This window comes from Echeneis naucrates, chromosome 17 (genome assembly GCF_900963305.1).
Source record: "Echeneis naucrates chromosome 17, fEcheNa1.1, whole genome shotgun sequence".
NCBI classification, from domain to species: Eukaryota; Metazoa; Chordata; class Actinopteri; order Carangiformes; family Echeneidae; genus Echeneis; species Echeneis naucrates.
The window spans coordinates 21,775,038-21,799,628 of NC_042527.1; the positions used below are offsets into that span (position 1 = coordinate 21,775,038).

Below are 24,591 nucleotides of genomic sequence, written 5' to 3' on the forward strand. Positions count from 1 at the left end.
ACAAACGAAGCAGAGAAATCAAAAATCAAACAATAAAACTGGACCAAGAAGTAAAATGAGTCCGGTCGGTTCTGTCCTTCGTCCTAAATAAAGTTTTTCTGCCCGTTTTTACTGAAAGGTTCAAATTAATTACTCCAAACTTATCAAGTGCTTTCTTTAAAAACAATAATCAGAAAAATTTATTTTTTTAAATAATACTGCGAAACATGAAGCTTTAAAAAATGTTTTTTTCTGTTTTGAATATTTTACTCAATAATGTGAGTTTTTAATTTTCTACTACATTCAATTATATTTTTACATCTTACAAATATCTTTAAAAGCAGAAATTATAACTCTGATTGTCTAAATTAGAAAATTCTGACTGTTGTCAACATTATTAACTCATCTTTGTGTTTGGGTGAATAAAAACAGGACTGTGACGCCCCCTGCTGCTCCAACAGGGAATAACAGCCAGAACACAATGACGGCGTACCCTGAAGTCCTGATCCTGGAGATCTGGACTCCTTTAGACCTCTGAAATCCGGATCCTGGAGGTCTGGACTCCTCCGGACCTCTGAAGTCCTGATCCTGGAGGTCTGGACTCCTTTAGACCTCTGAAGTCCGGATCCTGGAGGTCTGGACTCCTCTGGACGTCTGAAGTCCTGATCCTGGAGGTCTGGACTCCTTCCGGACGTCTGAAGTCCGGATCCTGGAGGTCTGGACTCCTTTAGACCTCTGAAATCCGGATCCTGGAGGTCTGGACTCCTCCAGACCTCTGAAGTCCTGATCCTGGAGGTCTGGACTCCTTTAGACCTCTGAAGTCCGGATCCTGGAGGTCTGGACTCCTCCGGACCTCTGAAGTCCGGATCCTGGAGGTCTGGACCAAGTTGTGAGGTGGATTTGTCAGTCCAGCCCACAGAAGCTGGACTGGACTTCAGTCTGGAGGATTTGGAGCTGAGTCAACACTTGCAGCTGCAGTGAGAAAAGGAGCCTGATCCAGCTGAAAGAGATCACTGAGAGCAGAGAATGCTGTTTATTCATATAAAATCTAAATTTTAAATATTAAAAATAAAACCAGAGGAATATTTGAGTACTATTTTGTTTGTGTAAAACTGTGTAAATGTAATTGTCTGTATTCTGGTGATGAAGGGAGGAGCTGACAGACCACTCACAGATGAAGATGTCATTTTATAATCTATGATGTCCTAAAGTGTCACCACAGATTGTTTATGTTGTGGAACAGGATTATCAGGTCCTACTGCCCCCCCAGTGGACCCGCTGAGACCCATCAGGACTAAACAACAGCCAGGAGCGACGATTCAAGGCTCTTCAGAACTGGATTCACTTCACAGAACCGGCGTCCTGGTCCAGGTTTAAAGGTGAAACACACACACTCACAGGCGTCCTGTAGTAATCTTTTATTATTGAAATGTTAAGTTTGGATTTACAGGCACATGGGCACAAACAGGGTCCTTCAGGTCCTCACAGGGCCAGAAACCAGGCCGGTCCTAAGTCCTGCAGGCTGTGCAGCCAACAGCTCATCATCGGAGACAGCAGGGTTACGCCACAAATAACTGGTTCATTATAACTTAAAATACTGTTTATACATCACGACTGTGCTGCACATCCTGCAGAGCAGCCACCACGCTTAGATCCAGGTCAGAGATGGATTTGGATCTGCCTTTTTTAGTTTCTGACTCTGTTCAGGACCTCGTTAAAAAAAAAAAAAAACAACAAAAAACCCCTGCTTCAGTACCGACATGAGGACGAGGACATCTCGGCGACGCCCCCCTGAGCAGGGCTGTGATTACAACCAAACTTTATATTAAGGCACAAAACACTAATTAAAACAGTTAACTACCATAGCAACGTGACTGAGTTTATCCTCGTCATCTCCATGGAGACAAGAGAACAAACTGCTGTGATACACGACCTGATTGGATAAAAGGGTCAAAAAAACAAAACAAACTATAAACAAAAATATTCAGGTTGAATTAACTGAGAATTAATAAAACAAATGAAATGTTGGCATCGCTATGAGGCAGCAACACAGAGCCTTGTATACAAGCAAGCATATTATAATAATAATAATAACAATAACATACCACAGACGTTACCATGGAGATCTGTATATACTGAACCTGGAGGTCTGAGTTGATCGTGATGATGAAGGTGGTGAAGGCTGTTTCCATGTTTTATTTCTCAGAATCAGCCAGTCCTGAATCATCCGAGCATATTTACACAAAGAACTTCCTCTCTCGATGATGTCATAAAAAACATTCACACAAAAATACAACATTTGAAATAATTATTAGCACCAGTGTATCAGATAAAAACTCTCGCTACGCAAAATGTACAAAGTTGCATAGTGTTGGATTTTAGCCTGGAAGAAAACATTAATGTATGACGGGTAAAATAAAAAGGATCAGTGAGCAGCAACAATGGGAATCAAACCTGTGAGCTGTAATCTAAGGACCGTAAGGACGTGTGACCTGAAGTCCAGACACGTGGAGGATCCTGCACAATGAGAATCTTACAGCTGATGTGATGAGATGCAAACTCAGTCTTGGATCAGGACTTCAGGGTTATGTGGTCTCACGTGGACCAGCGGAGGTGAAAATACTGTTGAGGAGAAACTGGAGGATCCTTCACTGTTTGGATTCTGAAAACGGGCTTTTCTGGTCACGTTCCTGGAGGAACTTCTTCTGTGGCGTCTGCGTCGGAGGGATGCAGTCATGTCGGGATCGTGGTTCTAGTCGTTCACCTCTGCGCGGCTTCTCCACGCCGCTTAGTCCATTCGACCTTGACCACGTTACTGCGTCACGACGACAAAAAACAAAAACACAAAAACAACAAAAAAAGTGTGCCGTCTGAAGCGTCAGCTTTGCTCTTGTGAAGAAAAATCAAAGAAAAGAATTTTGAAAACAAAACATTTAAAAACTGTTTTGGTAAAAGTCGGCACTTTGCCGGAGTGTTAGACTGAGAAGAGTGGGGGTGGGGGGTGATGGAGATTGGGGGCGGGGTTAAGGCCTCTCCAGGGACGGCGTGTTGAAGCAACCGTCTGGTAACGTGTTCTTGATGTCGTTCAGATTGGTGATGTCGGCGCGGATCTCTCGGATCTGCCGGTCGTAGTCGTTGATCATTTCCTCCTGAGTGCGCGCCACGTCATTCAGCTCAACCAGCTTCCTGTCCAGGTCGCTGTCGGCCATCTTGCCCTTGGCCCTCTTCAGAGATTCGTCGATCTGATTCAGTTTGCTCAAGTCGACCTTGTCAATGTTTCCTGCCAACACGTCAAAAGAAGGAAGAGTTCAGTGTTGATATCATCACCTATCTGACCAGTCAGACGCAGACTAGAAGGTTTTATAATCTTTGATTAATGTATCAACCAGTTTGTTTTTCGTTACCCAGCTGATCCAGCAGGGCAGTGATGGTGCTCAGGACCATCTTCACAGCACTCTTGGCTTTGCGGGCGTTGTCCTCCGCCTCCTTTGCACTGCTGGACGCCTGCAGGACAGAGAAAAGCGATCAGCTGATTGACCAACATCATTATAAAGCACATTGCGGTGTCCAGACCAGGTCGTACCATTCCAGCCATCATCATGTCCTGGTCGGCCTCGGCCTTTTTCCGGGCCAGTTCCTGCTCCGCAGCGCTCAGCTGGTCCATCATGTCGTTGACCTCCCCGTCCAGCTTTTTGGTGTCCTGTAACGCCTTCTCCGCGTCCTCCTTGGTCTCAGCTGAGCCCTGCGCAGACGGATTGTTATCAGAGGCTGAACTGAAAACTGAAGCCCCAACGAGAGTGACCAGGTACCCATTCGGTTTACCTTCTGCACATTGGTGGCGATCCTCTCTGCCTCTTCCGCCTTGTCCTTGGCTTGTCGGGCGTCAGTGGCAGCGTTACCGAGCGCTGCCTCTGCCTGTCGGGTCTTCTCGTTGGCAGCCATGATGGTGGCATTGATGGCAGGGATCTTCTTCAAGGCCTCCTCAGCGGCAGTCTTGTTGTCGTTGACCCTCCTGTCAAAATCTGCAACAGGAAGAAGAACAGGAGGTCATGAATAAACATGACCATCGCCATGACAACCCTGAGCTGAAACCACTCATTCATCAGAAGGTGGACAGCCAGATGGTCAAGTACCTCGCAGGTCGTTCAGGATGCTCTCTGCCTCCCTGTAGGTGGACTGACCCTTCTTCGCCGCCTCCTCTGCCAGAGCTTTGGCTGCGTCTGCACGAGCCAACAGCTGATCAGCAGTCTGTCAGCAGAAACAGGAAGTAGACATCAGATCACAACAGCTGACTTTGCTTAGCATAGCTTGTGTTCACAGACGTGGGTGGCTCGTGGTCAGATACCTGCTGTTCACTCTTTCCTTTCTCCAGCAGTTTTCGGACTTCCTGTTCTTTGGGCTTCAGGTCGTCTCGGAGGTCGTTGTACTCCTTCTCCGTCTTGTCGATCAGCTTGTCCAGGTCTGACGCCTCCTTCTTTATCTTTGTGGCTTCATCCTGAAAACAGAATCAGTGCTCAAAAAGGGTTTCCCATCAGGTGTGAACACGTGGACTTCATCACTCACCTCCAAGGCCTTGGTGTCGAACGGCGGGAGGCTGGTCAGGTTGGCAAAGATCTTCACAGCCCTGTTCCCGGCGTCCTCGGCCTCAGCGTGGACCTTGTTGGCTTGTTTCTCCAGATTCTTGGCCAAATCCTTGGCCTCGTTGTATCTGAAGGACAGAGCGGGAAGAAGTTAACCTGAGGTCGACTGTGCTTCACAGAGGGACAGAGGACGTGGTGACGTGACGCACTTTCTGTTGAGCTCATCGATCTCCTGGCCCGTTTTGCTCTCTCCGTCCAGAGTCTTCAGCAGCAGGTTGTACGCCTTGGTTGATGTGTCATTGGCATCTTTGGCAATTTTCTCAATCTGATCAGCGTCCATCTTGTGCCTGCACAGAGTGACAGAGATGGTTTGGGACGGGAACAGGAGCTGGTCGGACAGATCAGTCGCATCTTACTTCTCAGCCAGTTTTCGTGCCTCCTCCGCCAGCAGTGTCATGTTGTTGGGCTCTCCAGCGCTGCCAGGAGGTTTGATGTCCTGCAGATAACATCAACATCATGTCAAGACTCCGTTAGCAAAGTCCAACAGTTGCCGTTGCAATGGCGGCCTCACTCACCACTTTGCTGATGGCGTCCTTGGCCTTGTCCAGTTCCAGCCGGGCTCGGTCGATCAGGTTTTCAGCGTCGCGGACTCGGGTGCGTGCGCGGTCAGCCTGGGTGCCGGTGTCGTCCACCGTGTTGCGGATGTTCTGCAGGCGGTTCCACTGAGTGGTCAGGGTGCTGTTGATGGTGTTCAGACGGTCCAGGAGGCCTCTGTCTACATCTGTGAGGCCAAAGGTCACAGGTGATCAAGATGAAGGTTTAGATGTAGCCCCTGAACTGGGAGAACTGTATGTCTTCACTTCCTGAGTAAGTCATCTCTCATCATTTCCTCCAGAGAAACAGACCCCAAACACTTGATGATGGTGCGTTCAGGCACAAAAGTGTGTTTTAATGACACGCTGTTGTGTTACCTCTGCTGGTCTGAGCCTCCTCCAGCAGATCCATGATGGCTCGCTCGGCCTCCTTTAGGCGGTCCTCGAAGGCCTTGTCACTGACAGTCTCCTGACCGGAGCCCAAGTTATCGATCAGAGTCTGCAGCTCATGAAGCTTCTGCCTCTGCTGGTTCACCTGCAGACACAAAGATGCTTTCAACACAAACCGCCCCATGGATGGCGGTCCGGGGGTCAGGTGGTGCGTCGCTGCTCAGCGCCCTCACCTTGTCCCTGACCAGACCATAGCAGGACGGACACTGCTGGCAGCCCGGCACTGAGCGGTTGTAGAAGTAGTTCTCTTCACACATGTCACAGCGGGCGCCTACGAAGCCAGGTCGACACTCGCAGCGTCCATCCTCCTTACACTGACCCGACTGAGAGCCCTCGGGGTCGCAGTCACAGGCTGTGGGTGACACACAGGGAACGACACTCATTTATCCACAGGTGTGGGGGGTTCTATATACCAGGGCAGCGATGTGAACACTCCTTACGTTTACATCCGGATGCACTGAAGCCGAAGAAGTTGACCTCGCAGCGTTCACAGCGGAGGCCGGTGACTGCGGGCTGACACTCGCACTGTCCTGAGCTGATGTCACACTGACCATTGGTGGAGCCGATGGGGTTACAGTTACACCTGTGCGGGAGAAACAAGGGGAGTTCAAAGGTCAAATAAAATGCTTAATAAAAGGTTTGTGCAGTTTTAGTTCCTAGGGGAGAACGTAACTGTTGGCCGCCATCTTCTAAACAAGATTATTCACAACCTTGTTGACAACCTTTCCTTAAAAAGGTGCTGTATGAATAAAGTCAGTGAGCAGGCTGTTGCTATGGCGGCAGAGGAGAGCTGACCGTTCACAGCCGTTGCCGCTCTGCAGGTTGAAGAAGCCGGGTTGGCAGGCGCTGCAGTCTCGCTCGGCGACGTTGGGGAGACACTGGCACTGACCGGTGACCTGGGAGCAGCTGGTCTGACGGTCCACGGTGCCAAGCGGCGAGCAGGAGCAGGCTGAGGATGCAGAGACCAGAACCATGTCAGACACCGCACACAGGAATCAAAATACAGACTGGATCGGACCCTAGGACTTCCTCTTACGCTTGCACTTGTCGGTGGGGTTGGTGGCCAGGGCGTTGCCATAGAAACCCTTCTTGCAGCGGTCGCAGAAGAAGCCGTCTGTGTTATAGATGCACTTCAGACACTCGCCAGTCTCACGGTTGCAGTTGCCGACGGCGTTGGGGTCAATGTTATCACTACATTTGCAGGCTCTGCAGGCTCGGGCCGCACCGCTCTGAACCAAAGGCTCCCCGAAGAAACCGTCGTCACAGAGCTCACAACGCTTACCTGCACACAGGTGAACCACAGAAACAGCACAGGTGAGCTCAGGTTCATAATCTCCTGCAAGTTCTTCAAGACTCAGGTCCTTCATCAGGTCAGACCAGGACCTGTGTGGGCCTGCTGTGTACCTGTGGTCCCTGTGGGACAGTTGGTGCAGACCACCTCTCTGGTTTTGGGGACGACAGCGCAGGTAGCTCCAGCTGGACAAGGACACGGTTCACAGTCACCTGACGTTCCCTGGGTGGCGTCGCCATAGAAACCGTCTTTACAGCGCTCACAGCTGAGACCAGCTGTGTTGTGCTGACAGTCACAGGCTCCTGATGGACAGACGGACAAACAGTCAACCAGTTAGACCAGTCAGGGAACAGCGGGACCAGTTTGGACCAGTGGGACCAGCCTCACCTGTGTCGGGGTCGCAGGCGTCACTGTGTCCGTTACAGTTACAGGCCTCACAGGGACTGAAGGCTCCCAGCTCAGGGCGAGCGCGGCGGTATCCCACAGTGCACTGCTCACAGTGTTGCCCTTGGTAACCCTGGGGACAGGTGCACTGCTCCACCCAGCGCGCCGGGACACCTGGGCCCCGCCTGGCTGTTACCAAGGAGACGTCATCAAGGTAACCAGCACCTGGAGACACATTCAACAACAACAGGGACTGAGCAGTTGTCCTTTGTGTTGAGTTGTCTTGCGATGTGTTGTTGTTGCGTACTCCTCTCGCTGTAGGTCCCTCTGATCTTAACGGCTGTCAGGTTTTGTAGGAGTCTCTGGAAGTCCGAGTGGCTGATGGTTGGTCTCCAGGGGTAATCAGTACTGTCGTGGAGCCTGAACCAGGACCAGGACCAGAGTCAGTAACCAACAGACGACAAACAAATTAGGACCAAAACCCAGTCTGACCCACCTGAACACGTAAGTCTGCATGTTCTCGTTGGGGTAGGCGTTGCCCTGGGCGATCAGGGGGACGGCCACCCTCAGATTGGCTCCCTCCAAGACCAGATCCTCCGCCGAAAGACGGGTGTCCCGCCGGTCCACACGGAAACTCAGAGTCAGGTTCTGTCCGTAACTCAGCATCTGGTTCCCCAGAAACTTTTCTGTGACACAAGAGCCGGGGTGAGTCCAGATCAGAGACCGGATCAGAAACCAGATCAGACTGTGTGTGTACCTGGGGCGATGAAGTACATGGGGAAGTAGTCGTCTGAGATCAGGGATATTTCTTGTCCACTGGAGGACCACTGGACTGGGACAATGGGGCCATCACGCTGCTGACCGGTCCACTGCTCATCATCTGACGCACACACACACACACACACACACACACGCACTATGAGTTGAGGCTCCCCCCGAGGTGACTTCCCCCTGAGCGCCTCCTGCAAGTGCCGTTACCTGTGCGGAAGACGGAGCTGATGCTGTGGACGCTGAAGCCGTCGGCGCTGTCGCACACGGATGAGTGCTGGAAGCAGAAACAGGGAGTGCAGCCCTGAGGGTTGGCCGGATCCAGATTAAAGTAGCCCAGTTTACACCTGAGGGGCACAGGTCAGAGGTCAGAGGTCACAAGACAGGCCTTCAGACTGTCCTCATGAAATGCATTATGGGACAAAGACAACTTCCAAAGCATCATGGGTAAAATGACAGCATGAGAGAGAGTGAGTGTGTTTGATTGATTGATTATTTGTGTGTGTGAGAGTGAGACCTGTCACAGCTGAAGCCCTCAACGTTGTCTTTACAGCGACACTGTCCCGTAGTGACGTCACACTCCTGAGTACTGCCGGAGGGCGAGCAAGAGCAAGGCCTGATGGGAAGACACAGAAAGAGAGAGAGTTTTGGGGGGCTTGTTGTTAATTACATGTTTAATCGTGTGCTCTAACTCAGCAGGTGATGATGTCCAGCAGGGGGCGCCCACAGAGCAGTCAGTGGTTTTAGCCCAGAGGTCGTGTTGTCCAGACCGGCCGGTTTATTGAGGATTGGTGAGTTTTATTATTTTAAGTTGCTCAGCATTTCTAACAGGGTACTAGTTTAAACCATGCTATGAAAAAAAGATCAAGTCAACATGATCGACCAGGATCCAGGACTGATCCAGACTGATCCAGACTGATCCAGGACTGATCCAGGACTGATCCAGACTGATCCAGGACTGATCCAAGACAGATCCAGGACTGATCCAGGACTGATCCAGGACTGATCCGGACTGATCCGGACTGATCCAGGACTGATCCAGGACTGATCCAGGACTGATCCAAGACAGATTCAGCCTGATCCAGGACTGATCCAGGACTGATCCAGGACAGATTCAGACTGATCCCGACTGATCCAGGACTGATCCAGGACAGATTCAGACTGATCCAGACTGATCCGGACTGATCCAGGACAGATTCAGCCTGATCCAGGACTGATCCAGGACTGATCCAGGACAGATTCAGACTGATCCAGGACCGATTCAGACTGATCCCGACTGATCCAGGACTGATCCAGGACTGATCCAGACTGATCCAGGACTGATCCAGACTGATCCAGGACTGATCCAGGACAGATTCAGACTGATCCAGGACTGATCCAGACTGATCCAGGACTTCCTGGATTTGGGTCTGGTTCTAACGATGTGTTGACCCTGATACGATGTAAAGAGAAACTAAAGCCATATTTTATTTATTTTATTTATTTTACAATAAACATGTTTAAAAATTTATTTGCTGTTTTTTGTGTGCGGTTTTACTTTAATTGAGAAAAAAAGTGTTGGTTATTGGTTATTATTTTAAGGAAATACTGATAAAATATACTTGAGTGGATTAAAAGTGAGCTGCTGATGAAGCATGCTCTCCTCCACACAGAAACACATCTACAAACACGACAAACCAAACGGTACCTGCAGCCGGCCTCGGTCAGACTGTGGTATCCTGGTTGGCAGCGGTCGCACTTCTCTCCAGTCACTCCAGGTTTACACGCACACATCCCTCTGTTGTCACACTGAGGAGACTCTGAGCCTGCGACACACACAGACACACAGTGTTGACATCGACTGTATTTGTTTGTTTATTGACATTTTTGGTCCGTTTTTATTTTGTGGTTTTAATGAACAAACTACTTCCTCATCTTAACCATGTCTAAACCATGTTATTCAAGATCCTGAACCCTGACTCCAAACTGGACCTGTCGTCTGGCCTGGTCTGGGTCAGAGGTCACACTCACCCACAGTGCTGCAGGCGCAGGGCAGGCAGCGGCTGCCGCTCTGGTCTCTATAGTAGTTGTCAAGACAGCGCTCACAGTTCGGCCCATCCGTGTTGTCGGCGCAGTTCCTGCAATGACCTCCGTGACCCGTGGCCCGGTACAGCTCGGCATCGAACTCACACTCAGAGCTCTTCCCGTTACAGTTGCAGGCTGAGGACACAAACACACAGAGGGTTCTGGGTAACTGGACCGGACCAGACCTGAACTGAGCACAGAGGCTGAAGTGCAGTTGGCGGCGGCAGACTCACGCAGACACTCGTTGGCGTTGTCGGCGGTCGCTCTCCTCCAGGGCCGGTCGTTGTAAAACGGTTTGCAGACGTTGCAGTCATCGCCCTCCGTGTTGTGTTTGCAGTTACAAACCAGTCTTCCTCCGGCGTTCTTCACACACTCACTGGCATGGCCGTTACACTTACACCTGACAGGTAACACAAACAACTGTTACAAACTAAGCATAACCAATAACAGCTGTGAACCTCAGACTCTGACAGCACCACCAGGGGGCGACGCAGCACCCACACCGGCGGCTGCTGAGCCTCCTCAGGGGTTGAGCCCCCCGCGACAGGACAGGACTTGCTTAGCAGCCACCTCCAGTTATTGTCTCAGGTGTTTCTTGGCAGAGAGTTGTGGAAAAATTGACAGGGGGGAAGGAAAACTGAAGCTGACTGCTAAACAGCAGAGTCCACATCAAGCACATGAACCTGCGAGATCAAGTTCAGGGAGTTCAGCTGCATCAGAGGCGTCCGTGTTCAGCTTGGTGCTCCGCTCAGTGAATGGTTGTTGGTTCTCGTCATTCACCCGGAGACGTCCCTGTCCGACACCAACAGGGTTGTACATGTTGAAGAAATGAGGAGGAATCCGGAGCCGGGTTCCTCCCAGGCCCTGATCTAGGTCTGAGCTCTCAAGTGAATCAAGGCAGGTCAGTCCCGCCTTGAGGACAAAGGTTCAGTCCTGCAACTGAGGCCGCTCAATGGCAGTCAGTCTGCCTCATTCCAGTCTCTCTGTAATCCGGCCCTGCTGGTCAGGAATGTGAGGAATGTGGGCTGTGTAATGGAAATCTGCTCCACATTTCAAACAGATTATGGCAGAGCAGCCGAGCCTGTAACGCCTGTCCAGACCTTTACTGCTCTACACACCACAAAGACACCTCAAGACACCCCCGGCCCCCGCAGAGCGGGCTCATCAGGTCTTTACCTTCCTCCCACGGCAAAGTCGGAGATGGCGTAGTAGTAGGACTTGAGGACTTTAGGGTCGTTGAAGACTTCGTCTCCGAACGTGTTGAGCCTGTTCAGGGTCACTCTGATGTCGGTGGCTGTCACCCAGTCCTGCAGACACAACATGGAGACAAGGTCAGACACTGAAAACACTGAAACTGGGAGTCCTGCAGAGACCCTGACTGGGCCCGCTGACAGAAGACAGATGGTTCCCACTGTGCGGCCTGCGGCCCGTTGGTGGTCCTTGTAGGTGTTGGAAGTGGACCAGATGCACAAATAAAATATAAATAACAACCGATGACCACAAACTGCCTACAAACTGGATCTTTATCATTCTATATACTGTCCACCAAGGAGCAACTCCACTGGCTGTAGAAGAGGTCAGACTGTACTGAAGTCTATGGGAAAATGTCCCTCCTCCTCCCTGATGAGTTTATGGTCTCAGTGTCTAGTTTACAGTCTTCAACAAAACACAATGTTAATTTTTTAAAATTATGCTCCATTTAGAGGGAAAGGTTATGGGTTAGGGGGCGGGGCTACTGTATGACTGACAGACTGGACAACCCAATCAGGATGAGGTTGAACTGAGGCCTCCCATCTTGGAAATGCTGACCCATTGACCTGCTCTGACATCACACTTTATGTCTGGTGCTGATGAGAAGACGAGGACGATCTGAGAAAGTTGGCTCAAGACACCTGTTTGTTTTCAGAAGTTAAACAAAGTTGGGAAAACTGGGAGTGAATGCCAGAGATAGCTCTGTTCACAGTATCAGCAAGAAGCTTATTGGAGCCAGGGCCTGAAACGAACTCCAACCTCCAGCATCTTCAGATTAGCCGGCTCAGGGAGAAGCTGTTAGAGTATCTGCTGACAGCCGGTGGACCTGGTCAGACACCCAATCTGCTTCTAGCAGCTTTAACAGACGGCTCCGTGTTTTTATGGCCAAAACAGTCAAATAAAAGACAGTTTGAGTGAAGACGTGCACATTAAACAGCAGAGGTTGAAGAGGAAACAGCAGGACCAGAGTATTTGACTGTGGAACGTGCTGGAATCCCCGCCCCCCCACTCAGGAAGACTTCAGCCTCCACTGATTCACACAGACATGTTAAATCCTGGACTGCTGAGCACACCGACCATCAGCCATCACTGGGAGAGGAGGACCACCAACCCCCCCAGGGACTGTCCGGACAGTGTAGAAGTTAAAGGTCCAAACAATGAACTGTTCCAGAGAGGGGTCTGGCAGAGGAGATATAAAACTACACTGAGGATGTTTTTGGTTTTTAAATCTACAAATATATGGAAGAAAGACCTTTAAAGGTTCAGTTCAGTTTGTTTGTTTCCTGGTGACTGAGATCAGCAGCGTCAGGTTCTGCTCTGACTCAGTTTTTGGCCGAGACCCTGGTCCTGGCTCTGAAGAAGAAATGTTATTGTAAAAGAAGTTTTTTGCAGCTGGTTTCACAGCAGCTCAGTTCTCTGAAAGCTGTTACGCCCGACTTTCCTCCTGTAAGATTCACGCGGCACAAACTGGTGTCCAGCTGTTGCGGCTCTTCGGGCTTCCGGTCCAGGAAGCTCTTGCAGGTTCTGGGCCGAGTTGACGCCGTTTAAACTGTACAGAACATTTGTTTGGCATCAATCATGTGAAGCCTGGAGGGGTGTGTTTTCGTGGGGGAAGAACACTGCCTGGCGCTGGAAGCTCCTCTGGGAATCAAACATCCAGATTCATGATGGAAAACAGGGAGCAGGTCGATTTACTGCGACTCAGCCTGACTGTTTGTGCATGTCAGAGGAGGAGCAGCCAGTTTTCTCAGAACTGTGTGCTCATTAAAGGATGAAGTGGATTTGGACTGGCAGATTCAATTCTGGATTGAAAACTCATCAGAGAAGAAAAGCGGCCATTTATTCTGTCCATCCTCACAAACTGAAACCGGAGTTCAAACCACCGATGGTGACAGCCTCCCAGAGACCAGATATGACCATCAGACCCAAGATGAAGCCCAAAGCGAAGCAGCTCACTGCGCCGTGTAAGGTTAAAGTTCATGAGGGGTCGATGCAGGTCAACAGGAAGTGACAGCGTTTTATCGACTGATGCAACGAAAGTGTCTGAAAGTGAATCTGGACATGAACAACCCCGGCAGTCTGAGGGGTCAGAGGTCATCGAATGATCGATTGTTTTTTTTTTGTTTTTTTTTTTATTTAACCCTGAGCTTATTTCTTGGGGGGAGACTCCATTGGTGGTTTTCTTCAAAACGAATCACAGACAGAAAAAGGTTCAGATGTCAGTTTGACACGTTCTGCGTTATTTTAAGGTGGTCACGAGTGAAACGGTGATAAATCTGTTTCATTAAGGTGGACTGTCTCAGCTGGAGGTTATTTCCCCTCACAGATGACAGACGGCGGGAATGTGAGCGACAAACAGCCTGACGCCTCCGAGCGTCGCAGAACCAGCTTCAATAAAAATAGCTTCATGCCAACGAGTCAAATAAGGAAGTTCAGAGCTGAGCTAAATCTGTTCATTTACATGGAGGGGGGCATCAGTGGAGGGGGGGGGGGGAATACACCTGAAGCACTTCATCAGATCATCAATCTGGATGATAGCATCACGTTACACAACTCTACAGTTCTCTCTACACAAACACAACACAAAGTTGAAGTGCCTGAAATGAAAACAGTTTGTTTTTCAGAAGAAACCAAGCTGCTGAGTCACAAAAACATTGAAACATGAACCATTGAGCAACAGATGAGAATAAAAACAGATGCTGCAGAATCATGGAAACACAAACAGACTGGGGGGCACAGTGAGGGGGAGGACGGAGGAGGGACAAGGTAGGAGGATGGGAAGGGAGGAGGAGATGAGAAAAGGGAGTTGCAGAGAGAAGACAGCGTCCAGCTGCAGGTCGGTCCAGCCAATACGAGCTGCTGCTGCGGTGGGAAATCCGGGGGTGTCGCTTAGCAACATGTCATGTACTTGGCAGCAGCAAACCTGCAACTTGACCAGCAGAAAGGAATGCTGGGAAAAAAGTCACTGGCACACTGTGCTTATTCTTTAGTAGAGTAAGGGGGAGAGATGCATCGTCCAATCAGAGATCGGACAGAGAGAGACAGGAAGTGGACTGCCAAGGCCCTGAATCGGGACGAGTCTAAATCAATGTTTTGTCAGGTCACAGTGACCTTTGACATTTAACTGCCAACATCTAACCTTGATGAACTTCCCTCTCGTCATGAGACGACGCCCTTTGGACGCCATCATCTGTCTGCTGATATGGTGATTCCCAACCTGCTGGGCAGGAAGTCAATCTATCACTGCCACTTCCTGTTTACATCACTCACCTGCAGGACAGGGCTGTGGTCGAAGTTGTAAGCGCTGGGCCGGCCCTCCAGCGTGGAGAACGCCACATTCCCACCGGTGAGCGGCGAGATGTCACTGAATTCATCGGTGCAGAGCGCCTGCTGCTCGTCTTCTCCGGTGCGGATGAAGCCTCGATTTGGCTTCTGGTAGGTCTTCTCGCAGGAGCCACTGTAGTACTGATACGGCAGCCAGGGGCCGTCCTCGCTTGTCCGCTTGTAGATGGCGAAGCTCTCTGGCCGGCTGGTATGGAACTTCAGCCGCACGTAGGTGATGTCGAAGGCCTTACCTGCAAGAAGAGAGCGAGTAAGTCAGCTGACCGATTTATTTTACCACCATCTTTGATTAGCTGTTTATAAAAGGGTTAGGGTTTTTTGGATCAGGGATCAGTGTGTTTGTACACAGACAGGAAGTGAACGTGGCGGTGCAGCTGTATGTCAGTAAACTGCAGTGATGGACGATCCCTCTGCAGCTGCAGCAGCTGGACGGACGAAGCGGAGGCTCGTGAGAACCGCAGCAGCAGGAATGTAAAGTGCGGTGAGAACATGTTAAAGCAGCAGCCGGGTCCTTACGCATCACTTGGGGCCGGCCGCTACCATTCACGCTCTCCACATACTTGGCGAGTCTGAGCAGGACCGGAGAGCCAAGCAGGAGCCGTCAATCAGCGTGAGAGTGAACGCCGCCATGTTTAGGCTGGGCGGCGGGGGGTACGGCTGTTTGCTCAGCCAAAGAATCTGCTCTATAAACAGTGCGCTGACAGGGGCCCCCTCTGTGACGACGGCAAATAAATAAGAAGCAGCCGATTGGACAGAGGGGACGTCCACAAAAGGCTGCAGTTTATTACAGGAAACAATGAAGCACTGCAAACACACCAGCTTCCTCCTCCCTGACTCTGTGTGTATGTACACATTGTTGACTTGTGAGGGCCTTTGGGGGTCAAGGTCAATAAAAAGCTGTAACTTCAGCCTGATTCAAAGCAACAACCAGAATAAGAAGACTTTACCTTCTGTTCCATCTCTAAGTGTTGACGCCCACAAGAAGAGCCACTTTAGACCGGCAGGACTTTGGCGTCAACAGAACTGGCATTTCATCCAAGTACAATAAATGACAGAAGTCCAGCAGTTTAGAGTTACAGTGTGTTCAGGTCAGAAGTGATCCTGAACATCTGTGATGTTACATCAAAGTCTCAGTGTGAGGCGCCATTGACTGGATGGACGCCAGCCGGCGAGAACAGACCGTCCCTGAACCCTCCACATCCTTAAACAAGACAAAGGCGTCTGTTGGCACAGCAATCAGCAGGCAAACAGCGGCTGGGGGGGACAAAGAAGAGTCAGATGGACCCAGGTGGCTGCTGGGACAAACCACCAGAGGAGAACCTGATTGGTCGAGAAGGTTGGGAAGCTATAACCAAAAAAAACTGTCAAACCTGCAGCAGGTTCAGGCCACGCCCCCTCACATGGCCATGCCCACATGAGTTTCTACACAAATTCATTCAAATCAATAATTCACCACGTGGAAACAACTCAGGGCACAACAACACAATCTTTGTGTGGCTCTTTGTCGCCCTGAAGCTGATGTGAGCAGCACTTCATTAAAGTTGTTGTGTGACTGCGTCGGGTGGAGTGTTGGTGGAGCGGCGGTTCCACTGCGGCCTCCTCCTCCAGAACAATTGGTGTATTGATGAGGAAGAATTCTCCAGCGAACAAAGAGCCGCTGTACGATCTGTTCTCGTCCTGTATGACACCAGAACAAAAAGACACAAACACAACCACTCTCACACACTTCATTCACTTTTTTGACTTTTCTATTGACCGTCACTGAGCAGAACTACCAGAGTAAAAGCTCCCAGAGGAACTAAAGAGTTTACCGGCAGACACACAAATGCTAAAAAAAAAAAAAAATAAAATACTGTCAGTGTTCCGGCCCTGAGATTGGTTCAGGTCACCTGATAGACAAAGATCAGGGCGTAACAGACAAGGACAGTGACGGAGTCCTGATGTTTTTATCCAACAGTGAATAATCTCATTTCAGGTCCCAGCAGCTCACTTAACTTCAAAATAAAAGCCTTGGTGGCTCTTTCTGTTGGCTCTCCTCTATGACGTTGGTGGGTGGGGGGCTAAAACAGTAAAACAGTCGCCCCCCTCCCTCCAGGTTTAAGCTCTTGGAGCAACAAACACACACAATGGCAATTAGCTGGTTGTGCTTTAAGCAAAGTTGGCCCCCCCTGTTGTGGACCCTAACCCTGTGAGCCCCCCCCCCAGGGGGCCAGAGTCACGTCTGTACATGAAAAGCCTCCAGTCATCGAGGAGGAGGAGCTTCCCTTTCTGAGGCTGCTGGGGGTTGATGGAGGGCTAAAGGGGGGCAGAAGTGGGGGTTGACGGGGGGGGGGGGGGGGTTGAGTGACAGCAGGAATGAACTGTCTGGAATGTGTTTCCGCTAAGAAGAGCGATGCCGGAGAAAGAAAGAGTCCACAGAGCAGACGGAGGGTGAACGAGCTCCACAGGCACTTCATGTCAGAGGAGGGGGGTGAAGAGGCTGCTGGGAGTTTTTTTCCTGCCCACATATGGAAGACATGACAACTGACTGAGCAGAAACACAGATCAGGGGATTTTCTTTGAGGGGGGAGGAAGGTGAAGGTTCAAACTGAGCTTCAGACAAACGGTTCATCCTCTGAGTCACTGCGACAACAAACACGTTAGTCTGGAAAGACATGAAATCTAATTCAGTATTCGAAGCTGAATAATGAAATATGTGCCTCAGGATCTCATTTGCTCTGATAAAGAAAAAGAATCGCTCTGATCATCATAAAGTTAAAACAGGAAGTGATTGTTTGTTCACTGAACAGAGTTATTCTGTCTGAGCTTCATCCTGCTCCGGTTTCCTGTGAGCAGCGTTACGGTGGCGAGTCCAGACACGTCGAGGATGAGACCTCAAAGTCAAAACAAACGCAGCAGCTGAAGATTCATCATCTTCATCAAACTAAACTTCAGTCAGAGTCAGCAGGAGAAAAGATGGCCGTCATTTAGACTGAAGCGCTCAGCCAGATGTTTGTCTTCACAGAGACAGACGGGCTGGAGGAGGACATAATGAGCCGTCCTGTCAGATCCAGCTGCTGAATAAACTCTTCTACGGTTTTAGTTAAACTAATCTTTACAGTTCGAGTTGTCCTCCAGCTGATGGCGTGGAACCTTGGGGTCGGAGGTCGGCCTGAGGGTCGGGGGGGGGGGGGGGGGGGGGGGGTTTACAGTGTGGGGGGGTAACGCCCTGACTCAGAGCACAGTCCAATTAAATCTCCTCCCATGACCTCATCACATTTTTCTCTGGGGAGTGAACAATGATCCCTTTGACTTTTCCAGAGCGTGGGCTACAACTCGGACCGGTCCGGACCAAGAGGGCAGCAGGTATGAAGTCTGGCAGGGCCCCCCATCCCCCCACCCACAGAACAGCTGGGAGTCTACCAAAATAAAAGCTCAACAAAGGCCAATGCTACAGACTGACCTTCAGAGTCAAGTCCAGACCAGCAGCGAGAACCAGTCCAGATCCCTCAGAGCTGGTCCTCCAGCAAGTGCTGAGGTCAGAGGTCAACCAGCAGACGTAGTACACTATTAAAAACTCTGAGGACTTTTTAAAGGGTGGGGCTGGGGGGGGGGTCAGAGGTCAGGGCACTCACACAGAGGACACCACAACTAAAACTGGTAATTACAGTACTTTTTCTGTTTTGAATGCAGCACAACATCTTCCAGGTTCCTGTTTGCTGATAAACCTGACAGGAATGTTAATCTGATTACAGCCGCTCAGAGTCCAGCACCTGAACCGGGTCAGGCGGAGGACCTGGAGCTGTTGTTCATTAACCACCTGGGTAATCAGTCACCTGAGGAATGTCACCAAACTCAGAGGTGTGTTTGTTTTCCACACCAGCAGTCGCACACACCTGAGTCCTCAGAGCCTTATCTGAGAGTCGGAGCGGGCCTCGTCTGAGCGCGCTCAGTGAGTCTTCAGCATATTATCACCTTAATCTCTGCTGCTGTTTGATAAACAGAGCAGCTGCCGGCCGAACGCTCTGATTGGACCAGAGGAGATTAAAGAGGCGAGAATGTGGCGCAGCGAGGTGTAGGGGTGTGTGTGTGCCGGCTCCAACTCTGATAAGAGACTAGAGTCTGTTTCTATTCTCGAACAAACAGGAAGTGAGTATGAAATACCTGAGAGTGACGATGAGGAGGCCGAACCTTTCTCACATTCACACAGGAAACACATCCATTACTGATTCTGGATCTGGAGCTCTGAGTCCTGACTGTCTCATCCTGGGACCTTCAGACCAGCTGTGGAGCCTTCACATGATCCTCACTCAGATGGTTTTACATTGTATGTTTGATGAGGATTTCAGAGACCACCAGCAAAGCGTCACCACACCGGGACATCAGGAACAAATGAAAACAGAGACAAAGAGCCCCCCCACACAGCTGCGGGGGGGAAAACCCAACGAATGAAGGCAGACATGATCAACAGAGACATGGTTCAGGATCAGGGCTTCAGACAGTCAGGACGGTGGGGGGAGTGAACTGGGCCCAAAGGACAACATGAAGGACATGGTCCACTGGACGTCTTCCTGTCTTTAGAACAAGAGCCAAGAGCTCGTGTCTTTGGGATTAAACTGGAAGCTGGAGAACCAGAAAACATCTGGAGACCAGGAAACAGAAATCCACATCAGGGTCTCTGAACAATGGACCACCATTTCTGAGGGACTATCAGGTCCGTCATCAGAGAGCGAAGGAGGTCTGTTCTGTCTCAGAACAGTTTATATTTTTACTTATTTTAATAATATGATGGTTTCTAAAGACATTTTATAGATTAAAAGTTTAAGGTTTTAAAATAAAGTTCAAAAACTGTCATCTTTTTTCTTCGATTTGTGGTTTCAGTTTCTCTGATTTCTGGTCTTATAGTCACTTCAGACCACACCCACCTGTGATGTCACAGTCCCTCTGTGACATCACTGGTTGGGGCATGTCCAGAGGTTAAACAGGCTTTAAAGCTCTCTTCCTAGAGAGCCTGTTGAAGGTTCAAAGCTTTTTTGTGCCACCAGAAATAAAAAGTTGTGATAACAGTTTGACTTGAAGTTGTTCAGGTGGTCTGAGCGTTCGCCGCCGCCTCGCCTGTTATTATCCTGCTCAGGTGGAAACAGGAACAAAGACCTGATGATCACGTTTCACACGGCGCATAAATCAGTCCTCATGTCTGCAGCATGCACCGTAATTACCTGTTTACCCTCACTGAGCTTTGAAACGCAGTCACTTTTTACTCGGTCTCCCAGAGAGCAGGGCTAAAATTACTCTGCATGCATCTGCTTGTTCCTGTAATGCATCTCTATGTCTGTAATAATAGAAAAGCCCCTCCGCTCCCCCCGGGCTGTCGAATCACTTCCTGAGGAGAGAAAATCACAGAGTCTCAGCAGGAACAGGACCTCGGCCCCTCAGAGCCCCTCAAACACTTGAGTTCAGTTTCCTCTGAGGTCGGAGCTGCTTCTTTTCCTGTCCTGCTGAATTCCCACAGCAGCAGGAAATACTTTGTGAAGTCAGTGTACAGTTGGGTCAAAAGGTCAAAGGTCTCCATTCATCAGAGCTGGATGACTCTGGATGACTGCAGGAGTGAAGCTGACTGCTGCAGAAACATCCATGAAGCACCTGGAGAGGCGTTCAGGTGCTTCTGACAGAGAAAATTTGTTTATTTCTGCTCTGAACTTCTGATGTTCTATTAAAATAGACTTTTCTGGATTCCTAAAGTTGAAAACATGAAGATTAAATCAAATTCCCGACCACAAGTAAGATACGATCATCAAAGAGCCTGAACCCAGAGACCAGGTATGTCCCAACAAAACCTGAGACCAGTTCAGGGTGCTATAAAGTCACATCCATGTTAAAAATCACCTGACTCGTTAAAAGAGGCATTTTCTGATTCTCAGGGAGTGACCATGAAGGTTTGCTTAAAAAAAAAAAAACAGGGACGTGATGACCAACAACCAGCATCATCAGACAAAGATCACCCCCATCTCCATGCTGACGTGAAGCAGCAGATTTCATCTGATCTCAGATGTTTAGTCTGAGCCGACATGAGTCTGTTAATCTGACTGAAGAGGACCCCCCCCCACATGGCCCAGGGCGGGACAAGGCAAGACCTGCCATGTCATGGAGGCACAATGACAGAATGTGACCGTGCAGCAGTGACCCTGAACGCACCACGGGCCTTTTAATTAACACACAGAGAGAAGAATGTGGAGGTGATGAGTGAACAAACACACACACACACACACACACTCAAAGAAAGAAAAGACTGAAATGTGGGGGAGGGGCCTACTCTGACTCCTCCCCCTCCTGCTCAATGGGGGGTCACAGAATCGGGTCTGAATTCCTGAGATGACTGGAGGTTCAGACCTGAAGGAGGTCTGGTCCTGAATCTTGAAGTCAGGGCTTTGACATCACCACCCTTCATCATCATCATCATCATCATCACCGTTTCTGACGCACACCTTCAGGTTCAGGAACAAAGAGTCAGAGTTTGAGGAATTCACGAGGTTTGAAAGTGGATCAAAGATAAAGGAAGTTGTTCTTTCAAAGTAAAACAAATCAGCTCGTCCTCCGTCCCCTCAGGGACGTTGTCCTCCCGTCTTATCTCACAGGGGGACCAAACATGTCATCTCGACCTCGGCCCTGAGACGCCGCACTCAAATTCAGCCTGTCGCCCCAACGATGACACGTTAAAGCTCAGTCTGAAGGTTTAACTCACAATTATTTGTGTGTGTGTGTGTGTGTGTGCGAGAGAATCCAAATCCATCTGAGACCACAGCGGTCTGCTCAGATGGTGGTTCTCATTCAGCAGCTGCTCTGACTGCTGTCACAGGAAGACATCGGTCTGCCGCCCCCCCCCCCCAACAACAGCAGTGCACTGTGGGAAAACTGAAGCTGGTCCTCATCCACCCAGGATTTCCCAACCTGCCATAAACACGTGCATCTTTTCCCTCCAGAGCATCCAGCTGTTCCAAATTATACCAATCTGTGGGGGGGGGGGTCATCTGGTCCGGTCTCATTGTTTAGTGTCTGAGGAATGAGCTCAGCGTGGGAACCTGGACTGAGCAGAGATTACGAGACCAGCACAGCTGGACCATGGACTCAGAGACACAGCGCCCCACACCAAACCCCTTAACTGCCCCCCCACACCCTTAAATTCCCCCTTAACATTCCTGTGCTGCTGGATCTGGTGCTTCAGTTCAGAACCAGGAAACTGGTTTCTATCTGTGGAGTCCAGCCCTCTGGTTCCGGTCCGACTGCTGGTCCACACTGACAGTTTAAAATAATTATTATCCATTAAAGAAGCTGAAGTATGGAGAACCAGCTCTTTGATCCCGGACCAGAACGGACCAGAACCTTCTCTGTCTATCTACAGGTCTTTCTTTTTGGGAGCTTTTTCATGTCACAGCTCAGGGTGAAGAGTCGAGTCTGGACACGCCGTCTTCCTGCTGCAAACACTGAAGAACTTCAGAGAGACAGAGGGAGACCACCAGTTGCTCTCTCCTGATTGGTCAGTGATGCCGATCGTTCAGCTGCGTCCTGCGCAGACTAAAACGGCAGACTAGGTCCAGGTCCAGGATCAGGGGCTTATGAGGACTCCTGGTCTCTAAACAGGAAACAAGCTCTTCGGGACCACTTCCTGTGCAAACTGAGGCTCACATCAATCAACATCCGGTGGGAGGAGCTACAGGCAGCGAAGAGCGTGTCTTAGGTGTCACAACAGCTGAAATCACACAATGAGCATGAGATCACCATGGCAACTGAGCCTGGTTCAGGACTCCATTCCCTAGAATCCCGAGAAGTGACATAACAAAGAGAATTGTAACATCACAGAAAAGCAAAACTTCCAGAAGCCAAAGAGTCCAAATTCTGTTTTGGGGATCAAACAACCAATCAAACCAGCTCCACGCCGTAATTAACACTACATGGACCAATAGGAGACGACTTCTGAGTTAGACTGAGCTAAACCAGATCTGATGTCTGAGACGTTCCCACATCAGAAGTCAAAACCCCCCAACCCGAAAACGGCCCCGGGCCACTAAACATGGAGCCTCTGCCCCAATCAGAGCCCAGCACCTGAGGCCATCAGGCGGCTCAGCTCCAACCGGCAGCATGACCCAACTTCTCAGGAATGTTGGGCCCCGTTAAAAACCCTGGAGCTGCTGGGGGGGGGCACCGAAATAGATCGGTATTTTTAAAAGAGTCGGAGCAAGATGGGAGCTGAGAGTCACAAGGCCTGGGACAGCCCAGGACAGGACTCTGTGGGTCTCTGTGGATCCCAGAAGGGCCCACAGGGCCCCCACAGGGCCCCCACAGGGCCGAGGACCACAAGGCTTCTAGGTTTCTCTTTTTCTGCTGTCACTGACTGATCATCAATGATCAGTGACGCTGCTGACTGATTTCAGGCTTCAAGGTCAAGAACCAGGTTTGGACTGATAACTGATCCTCAAAAGATCCACTGAGGAGACACTGAGACACCAGCTGTCCACCCCCCCCCCCACCACCACCACCACACACACATACAGAGCTCCACCCCCCAGACACACAACAACTGAATCCACAGCGGGGATGATACATTCAGGGACACCAGGCTGCCAACTTCACACCTCAGTCTGTTTGACAAGAGATAATCAGATGGAGGTGAAGGATCTGATCTGGACCTGGGTGGTGGTGGTGGTGGGGGGGGGGGGGTAGCTGCAACCCCCCAACACACACACACACACTCTCCACCCCCAACAAAGAAAACTATGTCCCTCTGAGGCAGAAATCATTCTCTACCTAAGTTCCTTCCATGATTCTAGCTGAGACCATCCAACATGTGCCCCCAACACACAAATGTATACAGACACACAAACATACACACAGGTCTGAAGGACCTTTCTGGTTATTCTGCCTCAGTGTTTCCAGCTGGAGGTTTTTTCAGAAACTTCAGCTCATCAGGACCGGACCTGGTTTGTGTCCGGCTGTGTGAGTCTGTGTGTCGGCTGTGTGTCGGCTGAGTGTCGGCTGAGTGTCGGCTGAGAGTCGGCTGAGAGTCGGCCCTGTGTCGGCTGAGTGTCGGCTGAGTGTCGGCTCTGTGTCGGCCCTGTGTCGGCTCTGTGTCGGCCCTGTGTCGGCTGAGTGTCGGCTGAGTGTCGGCTCTGTGTCGGCCCTGTGTCGGCTCTGTGTCGGCTGAGAGTCGGCTGAGAGTCGGCTGAGTGTCGGCCCTGTGTCGGCTCTGTGTCGGCCCTGTGTCGGCTGAGAGTCGGCTGAGTGTCGGCCCTGAGTCGGCTCTGTGTCGGCTCTGTGTCGGCCCTGTGTCGGCTCTGTGTCGGCCCTGTGTCGGCCCTGTGTCGGCTGAGTGTCGGCCCTGTGTCGGCCCTGTGTCGGCCCTGTGTCGGCTCTGTGTCGGCCCTGTGTCGGCCCTGTGTCGGCCCTGTGTCGGCTCTGTGTCGGCCGAGTGTCGGCCGAGTGTCGGCCCTGTGTCTCACCCAGGTGCAGGGTCAGGTTGATGGAGTTGGGGTACTGGATCCCGGACAGCATGGTCTGGCTCTGCCACCAGGTGGTGTCCTGCTGGTTGTTGTAGTCCGTCAGGTACGCGGCGCTGTGGTGGTTTCGGGGGTCCCGGGAGTCGCAGATGTGGCAGGACTTGGTGACCCCGGTGGCTCCGGTCTGGACGCAGTACTCCTCCGGCGGGGAGCCGCAGGTGTTGGTGGCCGCCACCGTGACGTTGAAGGCGGCGTTGACGAACTCCGGCATGCAGCGCTGCGGCCGCCGCCGCTCGTCCGAACACTCGTCCATGGCGGCCCGGACCGCCAGCAGCAGCCAGCCGCAGGCCACCGCGGCCCGGATCAGGGTCGGCATGTTGTCGGCCCCCGTCGGTGTCTCCGGAGCGGGAAGTCTGTCC

The 24,591-nt window shown here is 50.7% G+C and overlaps 1 protein-coding gene across 1 annotated transcript; it reads right to left on the bottom strand.

Annotated features, from left to right (window-relative positions):
• Window positions 1–1,388: 1,388 nt before the first annotated feature.
• Window positions 1,389–24,548, bottom strand: lamc1 (laminin, gamma 1). The gene is made up of 28 exons (XM_029524561.1): window positions 24,176–24,548; window positions 14,631–14,935; window positions 11,286–11,416; window positions 10,343–10,509; window positions 10,056–10,244; window positions 9,733–9,850; window positions 8,563–8,661; window positions 8,256–8,392; window positions 8,035–8,157; window positions 7,774–7,963; window positions 7,585–7,697; window positions 7,281–7,502; window positions 7,007–7,195; window positions 6,639–6,884; window positions 6,398–6,551; window positions 6,043–6,185; window positions 5,776–5,954; window positions 5,531–5,687; window positions 5,135–5,340; window positions 4,976–5,055; window positions 4,769–4,906; window positions 4,543–4,687; window positions 4,325–4,474; window positions 4,113–4,227; window positions 3,802–4,001; window positions 3,563–3,721; window positions 3,384–3,483; window positions 1,389–3,259 (listed from the first exon to the last, which is right to left on the bottom strand). The coding sequence occupies exons 1-28, from the start codon at window positions 24,546–24,548 to the stop codon at window positions 3,003–3,005; spliced, it is 4,785 nt and encodes a 1,594-aa protein (XP_029380421.1). The 3' UTR covers window positions 1,389–3,002.
• Between the last annotated feature and the right edge of the window lie 43 nt (window positions 24,549–24,591).